This window comes from Cebus imitator, unplaced genomic scaffold, assembly GCF_001604975.1.
Source record: "Cebus imitator isolate Cc_AM_T3 unplaced genomic scaffold, Cebus_imitator-1.0 Scaffold17, whole genome shotgun sequence".
Lineage (NCBI taxonomy): Eukaryota > Metazoa > Chordata > Mammalia > Primates > Cebidae > Cebus > Cebus imitator.
Window position 1 is genome coordinate 3,774,913 of NW_016107332.1, and position 17,375 is coordinate 3,792,287.

The 17,375-nt window shown below is 37.5% G+C and overlaps 1 protein-coding gene across 2 annotated transcripts in view; it reads right to left on the reverse strand.

Moving 5' to 3' along the window:
- The window catches only part of ELOVL6 (ELOVL fatty acid elongase 6), a 156,064-nt gene that overhangs the window by 37,702 nt on the left and 100,987 nt on the right, over positions 1-17,375 (reverse strand). For both annotated transcript variants that reach the window (XM_017509751.2, XM_017509766.2), the window contains exon 2: positions 15,592-15,723. In XM_017509751.2, coding sequence (XP_017365240.1) covers positions 15,592-15,723 — 132 coding nt within the window. The remainder of the gene's footprint in view (positions 1-15,591; positions 15,724-17,375) is intronic.

Below are 17,375 nucleotides of genomic sequence, written 5' to 3' on the forward strand. Positions count from 1 at the left end.
AGTAGCAAGATTGATAACTAATCATTTACCATTTATCAACTACATGCAAACCTCCTATAGATTAAAAGAGAAATAAAAGTAGGTACCCTCTATTCATATTTTGTCAACCATAACCCTTAAAAGATGCAATTTATGCCATCCTTAATAGCAATGTATATGTAAAGAAATCCAGTCATTGACTGAATTGAGATGTGACTCACGCTTGATGCTGGACCTGGGCATGCAGGAACACAAGATTGACAGGGCTCTTTCTCATTAGGGTCACAGGAGGTAAGCCTTCCAGGAACTTACAGGAAAGTTTGACTTTCTTTTTTTTTTTTTTAAGACAAAATCTTGCTCTGTTGTCAGGCTGGAGTGCAGTGGTATGATCTCGGCTAACTGAAACCTCTGCCTCCCATGTTCAAGAGATTCTCCTGCCTCAGCTCTTAAGTAGCTGGGATTACAGGTGTGCATCACCACACCCAGCTAATATTTGTATTTCTAGCAGGGACAGGGTTTCACCATGTTGGCCAGGATGGTCTCAATCTCTTGACCTCGTGATCTGCCCACCTCGGCCTCCCAAAGCACTAGGATTACAGCAGAGAGCCACTGTGCCTAGCTGAGAGTTTGACTTTCATACTTTAGAAATTCAGATCCAATTTTATTTGTAATTTTATCCTACATGTGAATGTGTAGGAAGAAATACAGAACATACTATAAAGGTATGGTAGAAAAAGGATCAATACAATATTCACAGGTTAGGCAAACGGAGAGAAACAGACATAGCCAATTTAAGACAAGAAATACCTGAGTAGGAAGATGTTTGTTTGCCTTTTCTTTTAATGACTTCAAACTTTAACCTAGTTCTACTCTATGAATTTAAGGATCCATGTCTTTAAAGAGAACAGAAAATTACACACTTATCCTAGAGGTGTCAATTAGATTAGAACATACCCAAGGTGTGATAGAAGATCGGTTTGGTCTCAATACACATGTATAAGGTGGCAAAAATCAGTTTGAGGAGTTAAGTTGAAATCTCTAGAGCTAGGCTGTCTGTTCAAGACTGGAAAAGTTTTAACTATATTCCTTTTAAAGGCAGAAATTAGATTTTCTTCTCTGCTATCCTCTCCTGAGCTCTGCAGCCTTGTCCTGGAAAGTTTTCCACCATAGAAAGCATTGTCGAAGTAACCACTGAGATAAAGCCGGCCCTGGAAAGTTAGTTTCTTTTTTCTTTCTTTTTATCTACCTATCTATCTGCATTAAGATAGTATAAACTCCAACTTAAAGCTGAACCTTTTCAGAGAAAGCACGTCCCTGGCCCCTGCATAAGAGGACGCTGAATAACTAATGATTCGTAATTTCTTTAATTCACAAGCAATTCTATTGAACTGCACTGAAAATTTCTGCTCTAGCTCTGAGTTAACACAAATACCTAGAATCAATGAACAGTCTCTCCCAGCTACTTTGATCACCCTGCATACCCACTGCTAAGTCAATGTTGCTTATTCCCATCTCAGAACAAAAAACACAAAAAGCCACCCCTCTGTCTACCACTGTACCACTGGTAGTCAAATGAAAGGAATAAAAGAAAATCGTTGCTTTATTACATTGTTAGGAAATTGCAGTGTGCAAGAAATGAAGTATTATGTCCCAAATCAATCAATCATTTTAATTACACAGATTTGATACTAAGTCCCAGGGCTCTGGAAACTGTAAGAATGATCTGGGATGACAATGAATGCAGTGAGGATTGCTTGCACAGCCTCCAGCCAGCATAACAATTTAGTTATAAGTGACAAGAAAGGATCGAACAGCCAGCACCAACTCCCACTTAATAAATTTTTGAAACAAATGCTAGGAAATGAGTTCCAAGGAGAGCTAGCAACCAATTGGTCCATTTCCTAGTGCTCTGACTAAAGAGAGTTGCTGGTTTGAAGGAAGAAACAAGAGCTCCCTATGTCATAAGCAGAATCAAGTCAGATATAGCACACCTGTCAATACCTTGGTATCGAAAACAGATGACAGTTACTATTTGGAGCTTTGATTAAAATGTAGAGAATAAAAATTGATAGCTTTCAGGAAAGAACTGTTGATACTTTCAAGGCGGAGGTCATAAGATGCCTGTAAGAATTGCTTTATATGGGAAAAGTATTATATGTAGGAAAATGATTTTCATTGATCTAACAGCAGCACATAACCTATGGTGGGTGACTGACTTCTCTTTAATGAATACTAATACCACTTCTTCTCTACAGTCCTTCACTCCCATCCATACCTTGATGATGTGTGGACTATCAGGGGAAGGAATACTCATCTTTCAATGTTTCGGTTAATTCTCTGCTCACTAATGGGAATCTCCAGAGAAGAAACTTCTAGTATTTTTCCATGTTATTCACTTTAATCTTTCCTTCTACTAATCTGTAATTTGGGTTATCTCATTTTATTTATGGATGTCAGCCATTATTGAAGCATTCCAGATTATGCAATTAGGCAATTTCATTAAAAGTTCATTCCTTAAATCTGAAGAATTTTTTAAGGATTCAATTTTTAGTTTGAAATTTTGTAGTACACACACACACACACACACACACACACACACACCCCCAACCAAACCCTGCTAAACAAGAAGGATCTGTGAGTTAACAGAGGAAGTTTATAAGAACTGTAATCCCTAACTCAGTCTTAATTCAAAACAACCCCTAACAAATGCCGGCACGTGTTACTAGACTTACGTCTAAGTATATTACATCCTAAACTACCATGCAATCTCTTCTAGAATGCTCATGTTATTTTTCAACCAAGTTTCAAAAGAGCTATGGTATTCCAGCTATTTAAATACTATCCCATTTTGGTAAAACGATTTAAAGAATCTTACATGTCAGCTGTTTCAAGTTGTTATAGCACCTGTAATACAAAGATATTATGGAAGTCATATTTTTGTCCACACTCAAATGTATTAACTGTATTACAGAGAATTAAAATTATGATAAAAGAATCTCTAGTTTAACATTAAATTACTAGAAGATCAGACACCAAAATATTAACAGTAAATATCTGTAACTACTGAGATTAAAAAGTCTGTGTGTATGCATTTTTGCGGTTTTCAGTTTTGATGCAGAGAATCCTACCTTTTATAACTAGAAAGGAAAATTACTTAATCAAAAAGTGACCACTGGATAGATTTTCTAATTGTACATAAGCAATTCAAATCATATAAGGTTATCAAGTCAACTGTAGTTCCTGGGAGAATGAGAAGCTGTTCTTTGCCTATGCATAGATAAACTTGCAGTTCTGTGTCATATTTGCATGTATCACATGGATGGTGGTCTGGGAAAGTCTGGAGCAGCAGGGCGACCTGCTGGCCAGTGCCCACCAGCTTAGCTAAGGAGAGGCCAGCCTACCCACATTGGCCAGAGGCCCTAGTGCCACATGCAAAGCATGGTGATCTTCCTGGCTTGTCATCAGAAAGCCCCTTTCACAGCAGCTTGGAATTCTCCCTCATACTGGGACATTTTTATTTAGAAACACACAAACACACACGCGTGCCTGAGCACATGCAAAATATGCAGTTAACTAATATCACTATTATTTTCTTGGAAATAACTGAAATTCCAGGTAGTTCTTGAATAAAGGAAAAGCTGAAAAATTTTCCTATTCCCCCCTTTCAAAATAAATATGGACAGTTGTTAATAAGTCTCTTAACTTCCCTCACTTTTTTTTTTAAGCACCTACTGGCCAGATGCGGTGGCTCACATCTGTAATCCCAGTACCTTAGGAGGCCAAGGTGGGTGGATCACCTGAGGTCGGGAGTTCGAGACCAGCCTGGCCAAATGGAGAAACCCCATCTCTACTAAAAATACAAAAAATGAGCTGGGTGTGGTGGCACATGCCTGTAATCCTAGCTACTTGGGGGGCTGAGGCAGGAGAATGGCTTGAACCCAGAAGGCGGAGGTTGCAGTGAGCCGAGATCGTGCCATTGCACTCCAGCCTGGGTGACAAGAGCAAAACTCCATCTAAAAATTAAAAAAATCAGACAGATAAAAGCCTCTGCCCTCATGGAACACAGAGTGCAGTGGACAGGACAGATAATGAACCATAGAAGTAATAGATACAGTGAACTGGAAGATAACAGGTGCTAAGGAGAAAAATAAATCAGGAGAAAGCAATAACGAGCATGGATGGGAATACTGTGATTTTTGTATAGAGAGGCTAGGGAAGGCCTTGCCAAGGCTAAATGTGAGCAAAAATCTAAAGGAGGTGAGGAACAAGCCATTAGAATATCCGGGTGGGGCTGGACGAGATGGCTTAGCACTTTGAGGAGCTGAGGCAGGTGGATCACTGAGGTCAGGAGTTTGAGACTAGCCTGGCCAATATGAAAACACTGTCTCTAATAAAAATAAAAAAATTAGCTAGGCGTGGTGGTGGGCACCTGTAATCCCAGCTACTCGGGAGGCTGAGGCAGGAGAATTGCTTCAACTTGGGAGGCAGAGGCTGCAGTGAGCCAAGATCGTGCCACTGCACTCCAGCCTGGGCAACAAGAGGGAAAACACCATCTCAAAAAAAAACAAGAAAAAGTCCTTATTCTCTAAAGATGCAAGTTGAAGTATTTACAGGTAAAATATGATAGCCTTAATTTCTTTAAAATGTTTAAGGAAAACAAACAAAAGCAAATACAGGACTGGGCGTGGTGGTTCACACCTGTAATCCCAGTACTTTGGAGGTGGGAGGATGGCTTGATGCCAGAAGTTCAAGACCAGCCTGGGCAACAAGGGAGGCACAGCCTTGGCAACAGAGCAAGACTGTCTCAAAAAACAAACACACACACATCAGCAATGAGACTCAGAAATCTACGTTGAATGCTCATGAATTTTTAACGGTTTAAACTTTATTTTTCCTATCTTGGTTTTGAAAATATGCTCCCTTTGATTGTAAACATGGGAGACAGAAAGGGAAATAAAAGTATCTATCCTTACTTGAGAGGGAGCAAAGCACTCCTACGTGCTACATGAAAGGTTAAAGTGATTTAACACACATCAAACACTTAGTGTGGGAGCATAGAGCACTCCATTATTTGATGAACTTCTAGTTCTGGGACTATGGTGTATCATGATATAGATTGTTCTTAGATAGACTGATTTTGGACATCATGCTACTGTTGTATACTCAAACCTTACCTGGGCCAATATGCTTTGTTCATATGCTCCTAAAGACAGAATAGGAAAACCCTGATATATCAAGGAATCGGGAAACTTACTGGTGTTGCATGAGCATCTTAACAGAATACATTAGTGATTAAGCTATGAAAATATTGTTGAGAGGGCCAGGTGCAGTGGCTCACGCCTATAATCCCAGCACTTTGGGAGGCCGAGGCAAGAGATCGAGACCATCCTGGTCAACATGGTGAACCCCGTCTCTACTAAAAATACAAAAATTAGCTGGGCATGGTGGCACGGCCTGTAGTCCCAGCTACTCGGGAGACTGAGGTAGGAGAACTGCTTGAACCCAGGAGGCGGAGGTTGCGGTGAGCCAAGATCGCGCCATTGCACTCCAGCCTGGGTAACAAGAGTGAAACTCCGTCTCAAAAAAAAAAAANATGAAATTGGGAATGGGCAAGGTATGTCTGTTTTGTGGGAAATTATTTGATATATGATGTTGGCTTAGATAGAAAAGTTTGCATAGGGCAGTGGTAAAGGGTGAGTCAAGGCAAGGTTGTACATTTTTACGGCCAGATTGAGGTTTTAACGTATAAGCAAAGGAGTTTCAATTAAGGTTTAAACAGGGAAACAACATGCTATGTAGAATATCCTTGGGTAGAGGAAACATTTGAAGGACAGCAATTAGTGGTTGCAAAACTGAAGATGTGAAGTGACAAAGATCATAATCGGAGGGTCCAGGGTGGAAACAGAGGTGCAGTCAGCCACCTAAGAGATTCTGACAAGAACTGATAAAACTTGGTGACAGGATAAAGGAGATTTGTATATATATTTTGAATGATTTAAAGATATTCATTAGGAAAATTATGATAAATTTTGATAAATAAATATCAAAAGGAGATCCAGTTTGGATATTTTAAATCTGAGTGATGATGTGTCAAACATTTGGAAATACCACAGACAGGCAGAACAAGTTTTAGTCGAGAGGTCAAGCCTAAAAATAGGAATTTGTTAGCAGTAAGTTGTCAAATAATCATTGGTGTTCTTCCTTTTTCTTTTTTTATTGAGCCAACACAATTTCTCAGTGGGTTATAAATAGAATAAGTGTTTTATTTATCAGCCAAATTGAGACATTTTTAGAGAGTGAAGAGGGAGCTATTAATAATTACACTGAAACAATGTGTGTAAAACTAATACTGTCCAGAGCAGACCAGGATGCATGGACCCCAGTTAAAAGTTCCATCTCACTTTTAAAAGATGGCAAGTTGCCCATTTCTTATTTTTATTATAGCTCATGGTTTCTCAAAAGGGGTCAAGTAATTCAGTCAGGGTCACTTTATTGTGATTTGAGACGAGAAAGACCTAGATCTAGCAAAGGCTCCAGCTTTAGACGTTTAGAAAACAAAGAGAATATTAATGAAGTAGCGTATGTCATAGAACTCCACTAATACGTATTCATGAGGCTGCTGGCATGGTTAATGAAGCATGAAGGTTTTATGCAAGGGGGCGGGTGGGATTGGAGCTAGTCGGGGTTGGCATCAGCATTTCTGATATAAGGTCCCAGTTGAAGCAGTATTTTACTTGAGCTGTCTCTGATGTCAGGGGGATGGAATAAATTCCTGGTGAGTAGGAAGAGTGTGTAAAGGGTAACAAGGTTTGTGTGTATATACACTGTGTGTAGGTAGGGAACAAATTTCTTTATCCTGTAGCTGCAATTTGTTAGGTAGTTATGTTACGGCATATATAGGTCACCAGAATAACAAAAGTAAACAGCAGTTTTGTGAATGTGTGTATAGGTTAACGGAACAACAAAATTAGTGTTAATAACAAAACTGAACAGGGTAATGGAGGGGTATCCTGCCATTCTGATTGAAAGGGATTCAAATACAACTCAAAATGCTAAACAAGTCCAGTATGTTTCAGACTAGACATTGTTATCTCCAGTTACAAAAATGTTAGCAGGGTGTCCCTCATCAAGGAAAGAAGCCAACTCTGCTAAGTAAATGGAGGGATTATTTTTCCTACGGCAATGGGGTTTTTTAACTTCACTTTTTATTAAGATTTTTGTCTTGAACATTTGTTGGGTTTTTTAATAACAATACAACATGGGTGCTTCACTTTTCTCTTGGTGCAAAGGGAAACAAAATATGTTTTGTGTCTTTTTGTGATCTGACCTTCCAAACAATCAGTGTGTTGCAGGTGTTATCTAGATGTTGTGTTATTCCTAGTCTCAGTTATTTTATGTCCCAATAAACACAAATTATGTTATATTATTATAATACATAATTACTCCAGCAATTTAGTTTTAAGAAAAATCTTATTCTGCAAAGAAATCTTATAAATTCTTCCTTCAGGAAAAAAAAAAGGATTTCCGATACATCCATTAATTTTAGTTTTAAGAAAATAGGAGAAGCTGTAATTTACAAATATGGTATAAGAATCAAGTCATTGGAGTCAACAATTTCTATGGTTCTTTGATAAAATGATGCAAAAATAAGAGGCTAAGGAAGGTGCAAAGTATTGGTATAGAAAATGTGATATTTTACATTTTTGAGTAGACTAAAGACAAAACCAAAACAGATTTCGATAAAACAAATAATTAAATGCACAATATCTGACCTACATCCTATCTGTCCACAAGTTAGAAACATTAACCAAGATAAATCCTTCAAGACTTGATCACAGTGACGGAAAAGAAAGGTCTCCAAATCATCCGTCCAGCAAAACATACACACTTAACTGAGAGTTAATGTCAGAAAAAAGAGAAAAACAAAAGCTATTCTTCATTCGAACTATAAACCGATCAGTAGTGGGTAGGACAGGTAGAAAACGAGGACCTATAAAGTACAACATTTATGTTTTGATATAAACTTGCTTTACTTATGTACCAGCGGTATTATCTGAATCTTATAATATGGCTACAATTGTTGCTCTTTCTTTTAACAAACAAATGCCATTAATTGCATTCAACTTTGTTTTTTTATAACCATACTTTTTATCAAATAGTTATTTTTCCCTGGTTTGACCTTTTGTAATGACATGTTGTAACATGTTACTACATGTAATGAAATATTGCAAAAGGAATTGACCTCCTTTGGACTCTCTCTGGTCCTATTTCTCTCCTTCCCTTCTCCCACACAGAGATAATTACTATCCTGAGGTTTTCATGCATATTTTAATACTTTTACTATATATATATTCATAAATAAAATGTAGCATCAATTAATGAGTTGTTAAAATTTTCGTAAATGGTATTACACTTCCAGGATTATTTCCCAGCTTGCTTTTTTATTACTCAGCATTACGCTTTCCAAAGGCATATTTTGCTTGTTACTCTGCCCTTTTCGTGTTACATTCAAAAACCTGACATTTGTAACCTGTTTTTCATAAAATAGGAGCTTTTGTCCTATGACACTTATAGCTTATGGATCCATTTATTTTATATAAATAGTATCACTGCAGTCATTGTTATTATTATTGTTTTTATGGATTAAGATGGGCTACTTTTGGCAACCATAGAAAAAAAAAATGAATATACTTGTGAGGGGCTTAAGTACAAATTGATTTCATTGTTCTAAAATTTGTCTTTTTCACTGTACCATCATTTTATAGGTCAATCATGTCTTCACTCCTTCTGTATGGGTTATGAACTGTCATTTTTTTTTTTTTTAACTTAAACAGCTTCCGTTAGTTTTATTATACACTGTTGGCTTTATAAATAAGGTAATTGCCAATAATTCTTCAGATATTAAACACTGAATTTGTTTATGAAATCAGTGAGAAATAGATCTTGAATGATTTGATTAAATACCATTTATCTACTGCTTCCACCATTAAACAGACTTTTCCGAAAGTTTCCTGTGCTATATTTAAGCACTTTATTCATAAAAATCCCACAAAAGAAAAAAAATAGAATAATTTTCTACTAATCTTGAACATATTTTATATTTAAGCCAGAGATGAAATTTAATAACAAAATGAAAATATAGCCAGGAAATTACAATGAAGTTCAACAGGAAAAGTTGCTGATTAATAGATGAGAAGTCAAACTACAAAGCGTAGAACATCTGGTTTGTGCAAATCAAGCATAAAACAATTGAGGCCAGAGTAATCACCAGGAAACAGGAGTAAGCAAAGGTGAAGCAAGTGTGAGATTGTCACCTATAAATTTGTAACACCAGGTAATTATACTTTTATAATGTACACTAACTAGACATACTGCTTTGATCTGTGTTGGGTCAAGAACCTCAAAGATGGGTTCTTGGAGCTCCTTTTGCTGCTGATGAAAAGAAAACACTGCCAGACAGGTAACTGGCAGCGACTACTTGAATCACAAGTGCACACACCTGCACCCAATCCAGAAGAATAAAACTTTTTCAAATCAACTGTAGTAACCCAGCTGAAATGTCGTAGCAACACAATTAAATGACTCAGGAGTGTCTGTGAAGAACAGGAGATAGGCACCTTGAAGTATCTGATGCTCTGTTGCCATATCAAAGTTTGATAACTTAGCCAAATCTAATTCCATTGCCACCAGGAGCAATCTCATTTAAAAGTCTTACTGATTCACATAACCAGAATTATTCCCAGCATTTACCCTAAGAAAATGTTCAAATACCCATGGATAAATGCCCCATAAAATTATCTTATCAAATAAAGAAATGCCTGTCCTTAGGTTAGGTGGGATGTAGGTTGGAAGTTGGCCACTGTGCCATCATCCTGGCCATATTTATAAAGACTAGTTGACACCAGAACCTGGAGCTTTGGTTCTGAAAGGAAACCTGGAGGAATCGCAGGGAGAGATTGTCAGAGAAACCCAGAGAAATCTTCCTCAAATGAAATGATCCGTTGTAGGCATAAGGAAAACTCAGCTGGCCATATTTTATCTACTCGATAAAAACTTATGAAAGGCTTCAATAAATTACACTGAATACCACCTGAATGAAGACTACGTCTCCATGAAGGCTGCTTCAGTCAACCCCAAAAAATAAAGAGAAAAACTGCAGGCAGTTCTTGCAAACAATATTATAACCCCATCACTTTTTAAAATAGACTGGTTGGAAGAGGTTTCTTTGGTTTGTTTTTTTAAGTATGCTGCAGATGTGATTTAACTCCCACAACGTTGTCTCAGTTCATGAGTGAACAGTGGATGGCATCTGGAAATTAAGCATAACTGGGTCCTGGCTACTGTTAAGAGCTAACAGGCAAGCTTGAGGACTTGAGGGAAAAGAAATTATTCCTAAGCAGTCAAATACACAAAAACTCCTCTTTTCAGTGATTTTCCAAAAGAAAAATTTACTTATTCTACTGAAATGTGTGGTTCTTCCTCTTTCCTTCATTTTCCAAATTGATGACATCTTATCCTGCAGTGACAAAGAACGGGGAGATGGAGGGGGCGATAGGCCATTGGGCCATCACCTCACTGCAGACCGTCTTATAGAAGACTGTCTCCTGGGCAAGGAGTTTCTATACTATTGTATTAGACAATATTTGAAAATGCATGAATTATATTGTAAGAGCCACTCAAAACTTTCTACAAAAACATGTCTTTATAATAATGAAGTTTTCGTTTATGACCAAAATAGAAAATTTCTCAAAACCCATTAATAATAACTGTGTGTGAAAAGAGTGGTTTTTTGTTTTGTTTTCTTTTGTTTTGAGACAGAGTCTTGCTTTGTTGCCCAGACTAGTGTGCAGTGGCACGATTTTGGCTCACTGCAACCTCTGCCTCCAAGATTCAAACAATTCTCTTGCCTCAGCCTCCCAGGGTAGCTGGGATGACAGGCATGCGTTACCATGCCCCGCTAATTTTTGTATTTTTAGTAGAGAGGGATTTCACCATGTTGGCCAGGATAGTCTCAAACTCCTGACCTCAGGTGATCTTCCTTCTTCGGCCTCCCAAAGTGCTGAGATTACAGGTGTGAGCCACGATGCCTGGCCAGAAGAGCATATTTTTGATGAATGCTTTCTATCAACTTCATTTGTAAATATTTGGATTCCCCCCCCACCCAAAAAGCAACTACTCACTTGAAATTCTACAGAATTGTGTATGAGATTAGGTATGAATGTGTGTATGTATATTTTAGGAAATTTGTCAAATGCAGAAAAACACAAATAACAAATGGCCACTAATATGCAAAATGGAGAGCTGTCCACATTATTATATTTGCTTCAGTTATTCTAACACATCACAAAAAAATAAACATTTTTTACTTCTAAATGGCCAGTCCACTACAACCAACCTTTACAAACACTGAGATTTTGTGTTATTTATTTATTAATTAATTCATTCATTTTTTGAGCCGGGGTCTCACTCTGCTACCTAGGCTCAAGTGGAGTGGTGCTGTAATAGCTCAATGCATCTTCAGCCTTCCCAGGCTCAGGTGACCCTCCTACTTCAGCCTCCAGTATGGCTAGGGCTATAGGCGCATGACATCATGCCTGGCTAATTTTTGTACTTTTTGTAGAGATGGGGTTTTGCCATGTTGCCCAGGTTGGTTTTATTTTCTAGTAAATCATAGGAATTTAATAAATGTCTTTTTTGCTTCTTTTCCCCAAAAAATAAAAAATCAAGTTATTTTCTTCTAGTATCCTTATACTTTAATATTAAAAATACCATTCTGAATTAGCCTTTTTACTTCCATGCATTGTTGACCAGCATTCTTCAAGCATAGAGAAATCTCAATATGTTCTTCCAAACACAGAAGCACTTTCAGTTAATACAAGCATAGAATTCCATTATCAATGTTTTCCACATTTTGGCTTAAAAATATCAAGATCCATTTTTTAAAACCTTAGACTGCGGATGTTTGGACTTTTCTATGTAGTCTGGATTTCTAAATTTTATACAAAACATGGCTCTGAAGAAAGCAAAATAACTAATAGAATTAATTAAATGAAAAAGGACACAAGAATAATTGGTCAGTCTAAAAAGGATAAAGTAGGCCGGGCGTGGTGGCTCACGCCTGTAATCCCAGCACTTTGGGAGGCTGAGGCGGGTGGATCACGAGGTCAAGAGATCGAGACCATCCTGGTCAACATGGTGAAACCCCGTCTCTACTAAACATACAAAAAATTAGCTGAGCATGGTGGCATGCGCTTGTAATCCCAGCTACTCTGGAGGCCGAGGCAGGAGAATTGCCTGAACCCAGGAGGCGGAGGTTGCGGTGAGCCGAGACTGTGCCATTGCACTCCAGCCTGGGTAACAAGAGCGAAACTCCATCTCATTAAANAAAAAAAAAAAAAAAGAAAAAAAAAAAAAGGATAAAGTATCACTATTGACTTCTGCATGTGCATTGCAGGATAAAGTAAATGGGAGTTACTTGCCAACATTGGGGACTTGGATTTTTGGCCAGAGAGAAAAGAGAAATAAAAGGTAAGTCACAAGAATGGTAAAGATTGTTTGTGACCAGCTTGGGCAACTAAGTGAAACTCCATTTCTACCAAAAAAACATAAAAACTAGCCAGCCATGGTGGTACATGCCTGTAGTCCCAGCTACATGGGAGGCTAAGGTAGGAGGATCACCTGAGGCTGAGGAGGTTGAGGCTGTAATGAGCTGTGATTTTGCCACTGCATTCCAGCCTGGGTGACAATGTGACAATGTGACAATTCCAGAGTGAGACAATGTCTCCAAAAGAAAAAAGGTAAAGATGATAGATTGTATATGTATATTCTACCTCAATAAGTAAATTTCCATTTCTAGCTTCTTAAAAGACTTAAATAGAAAAACTTACTTAACACCAACAACCACCTTTAGTACCCAAATAGTGGTTTCTAAATATTATCTCCTCTTTACCATGGGAATTAGGGCTCTGATATGGTTTGGCTGGGTCCCCACCAAAATCTCAACTTGAATTGTATCTCCAAGAATTCCCACGTGTTGTGGGAAGGACCCAGGGGGAGGTAATTAAATCATGGGGGTCCTCTATGCTATTCTCCTGACAGTGGATAAGTCTCACAAGATCTGATGGGTTTATCAGGGGTTTCCGATTTTGCTTCTTCTCTTCCTCATTTTTATTTTGCTGCTGCCATGTAAAAAGTGCCTAATGCCTCCTGCCATGATTCTGAGGCCGTCCCAGCCATGTGGAACTGTAAGTCCAATGAAACTTCTTTTCCTTCCCATTTTCTAGTGTGTCTTTATCAGCAGCATTAAAACGAACTAATATAGGCTCTTTGGAGAAATGGCTGATTCCAGTTCTGGACAAGGAATATACAACATGCCTGGCCTGGAATATCTTGTAATTAAAGAAAAAAAGTCAAACCATCACCATCAAATGGAATAATAATGGACTAAAATACATCAGAATCAAACATATTTCAAAATCACTGGCATATAAAAAACTCCAAATCCATGAGTTTATAATGCTTAAGAAAACAAATCTTTTGTTTACAGGCTAGCTAATTATTATTTTTTAAACCTGATGAATATAAGGAAAGAATCAAGGATTTATCCTAATCTTTGCTGTAATAGCTATATATACTTCAGGATAACCGAATAGTTGATAAAGGTAAGTTTCTTCTTATAGAAATCTTTTCAAATCTTAAGCCTCAATGTAAGAAACCTTCTAGATCTAACTACAAATTGTAAGAAATAGAGGATACAGAAAAATGCAATCAGGCAAAATCCAGGACAGAGGAAACTCTATGGGGTAAACTATCTGGTTTCTTCAAAGGAGGAATTATGAAGAAAGACAGAGAGAGGAAATCTCTATGTCAAAAGATGTCAATTAATGGAAATGCATAGATCTCATTTTGATCCAGGTTCTTAAAAATAAACTGTAAAACAGGAATCATTTATGAGACAACTGAAGAAATCTGAAATTTAACGGGAATGAATTAATTTAGAGATTATAATACTATGTTTATTTGTTTTTAAAGAGTACTTAATCTTTAGCCATGGTATGATTTTAATAAGAATTATTTCAGTCTCTATTATTAATAGTTCAAAATAATTTAGGGATGAGAAACAAGGTAAGCAAGATTAAATGAAGTAAGATCAGCCAAGTGTTGACAATTGTTTAACCAAGGTTGGGGTGCAGGGGAGTCATTGTAGTTTTTTTCTCTGCTTATAAGTGTTAAAATTTAAAATAAAAGATAAAGGTTCAGGTAATATTGAAAAATCAGTAAAACGATGAAAGGCTTCATTAGGATAGAGATTCCCACATAAATATCAAAATACTTAAGGTGCGGCATACTCTGTCAATCTTACATATAAATAAAAATGAAAATGGTTCTTCATATTATAGAGAATCATGACCTAATACAGGTTGAATTCGAAGGATCCAAATGATGAGTACTTCAAACCTAGGGCCTTACAAATCGCACTGAAATAAAAAGTATATTCAGTACTGGTGAGCAAGTGGGTGTTTCAGATGCAGGGATTCAACATTATGGAAATGCACAGATCATAAGAGTTTAATGGAAATACTTCTTCCTACTTAGTCATTTTTAATAAACTTTAAGTGACTAACAAAGCTTTAATGATAACATCCATTTCTGCTTAGAAGTAGAACAGTTAATATATAATATGAAAGCATACAAATGAATATTTATAAATATGAAAATGAATAGTTTTATGTTTCATAGTATATTTACTTTTACTCTCCTCCTGTTCTTCCCCAAGCCTAGTTATAAACTTGCTGGTTTTGACAAGCAAAACACAAATAGAACAGGTGCCTTTGTTAGCACTCTAGGTAAATCCTGGCACTTGCTTGGGCACCAGCTGTGTGCTAATTAGTCTTGTGATTGCCTAGATCACCAAATAATACAAGACTGAAAATGCTTCTGAAAGCTTCTGAAGGAACAAGTCTGCACACTGGCTGACAGATGCCCTGGAGAGAACAGGCCTTCTTCTGACAGCCCCTGTGTTGAGTTCTTTCGCATTTACAAAGCCAGAACTGGTTACGTAAAACGCATGCCTGCAAGTCAGTTCAGTGCATGCGGGTGATGGGTGCCTTTGAGGCTGCAGAGCAAAAGCATTCTCTGGTCTAGCAATCCTGACACAGACAGATGTCCAGTGTCTGGTCTGTGTCTAAATGCCATCTTTTGATTAAGTGTTAGCAACAGCACACCGAGGGTATTTCAACCTTGTCCTCCAGTAGACTTCAACAGGTTACTTTTGGGCCTTCCCATTTAAACTTTCATCTTTATTTAGCCAGTAACAATAATGAATTGATATATTGCTTCTCATCCTAACAGATGAATCAGATTACTGCATGGCCAATTTGGACAGGATACAAGATGGCCTGACAACTCTCAAAATATACAAGTTTGGGTACATCATGGCAAATGGTCACAGTGAAGGCTTTCTTTCTGAACATGACTTTATGTCCTCATCATATTTGATAATCAAAAATATCAAATTTAAAATCAAATGCTCAATCATTGCATTCTTTCAACAAGTGATAAAATGGATACATTTTATTAGAAAAATGAAAAAAAAAAAAAAAGAAAACCTACCTGAAGACTGCAAGGGTCAGAGACCAGAGCACTAATGGCTTCCTCAGTTCAAACTTTGCTCGTTTGTTCATTAGGTGCCGACCACCAAATATAAAGGCAGCATACAGAGCAGAAAACAGGAAAGATTTCTTCCTGCAAACAAGCAAACAAAATCTTTAAGTAAGATATTTTTAGTCATTAGGAAACATCCAATTTTGTACCAGTTCTCCTCTTTGTAAGCACTGAAAAAATATTCTTGAGAATAAGCCTGCTTCACTGAAGAGTCTAGTTCATGTGGCAAACTGGTATTCTGTTGAAATCTCCCTTGACAAATCAGGTCATCCAGCAGTTTAACCAACATACTAAGTATCACATCAGGATAGGTTTATTTCCTTTGTGGGCTCTGTGACTGAAATTTCAACAACATAGCATTGAAGTACAAAAAGTAGCCTTTTCACTGAGAGAACTAATTTTATTCTTTAGAGTTTGTTGAGCCAATTTAGATACATACGTGAATTTTAAAAATAAATGTTTTTATTGGAAATATTTGGTGAAAAGGTTTTGTCTTGGAACAAGAAAGCCATTTAATACTTTATCTTGAGTGGGTGTGGTGGCTCATGCCTGTTATCCCAACACTTTGAGAGGCCAGGTGAGCAGATCACTTCAGGCCAGGAGTTTGAGATCAGACTGGCCAACATGGTAAAATCCCTTCTCTATTAAAAATACAAAATGTAGCCAGGCCTGGTGGTGGGCACCTGTAATCTTAGCTGCTTGGGAGGCTGAGGCAGAACCACTTGAACCTGAAAGGCGGAGGCTGCAGTTCCCTGAGATCACACCACGGCACTCCAGCCTGGGTGACAGAGCAGAGCAAAAAAAAAGGTAAAAGAATAAAAGAATCGTTACTCCATAGGCAGGGCAGTCCTGAGGGCTGCTGACTGGGTATTTTCGGGGTTTTTAAATTAGATGCCAAACAAGGGATGGATTATTCATGAGAGTTCCAGGGAAAAGGGTGGGGATTTTCCCAGGAACAGAACTGAGGGTTCCTTCCCTTTTTAGACTGTATGCCACGGCATTTGTAAACTGTCATGGAGTTGGTGGGAGTGTCTTTTAGCATGCTAATGCATTATAATTAGCATATAATAAGCAGCGAGAATGATCAGAGTTCACTTTCATCACCATATTGGTTTGGGTGGGTTTTGGCCAGCTTCTTAACCTGTTTTATCAGCAGGGGCTTTGTGATCTGTATCTCCTATCTCATCCTGTGACTAAGAATTTCTAACTTCCTAGGAATGCAGCCCAGTAGGTCTCAGCCTCATTTTACTTAGCTCCTTGTTAAGATAAAGTCACTCTGGTTCAAATGCCTCTGACTATAGTACTGGTAATGCCAAAAAATAAATTCAAAAGCAAAAATAAACAAGCTTCTATAATAGAACTATGATTCAACAGAAAGCAATAGAAGCCTTATAAATAATTTAAACAGTTGAGCATACTTCCTGAGAAAGCAATGTTTCTCTTAAAATGGGTCTTCCCTGCTCAATTAGATCAATAAGGGTTGAGAAATAAGTTATAAAACATAATATCAAAAGCAAAATGTGTTCACCTAACATTATTTGTAAAATGCTTCACGTTTTCCCCCTTCATGCTGACATGTAATGCTGACTCACAAGGGACCTTGCTATTTACAGAAGCAACATTCCTATGTAAATGAATGCAGGTGACCTACTTAGTGAATACCATCAAATAAAGCAATTATTCCATAAATCAACCCAGAAACAAATGTTGAATAAATCACTTCCACTGATGTT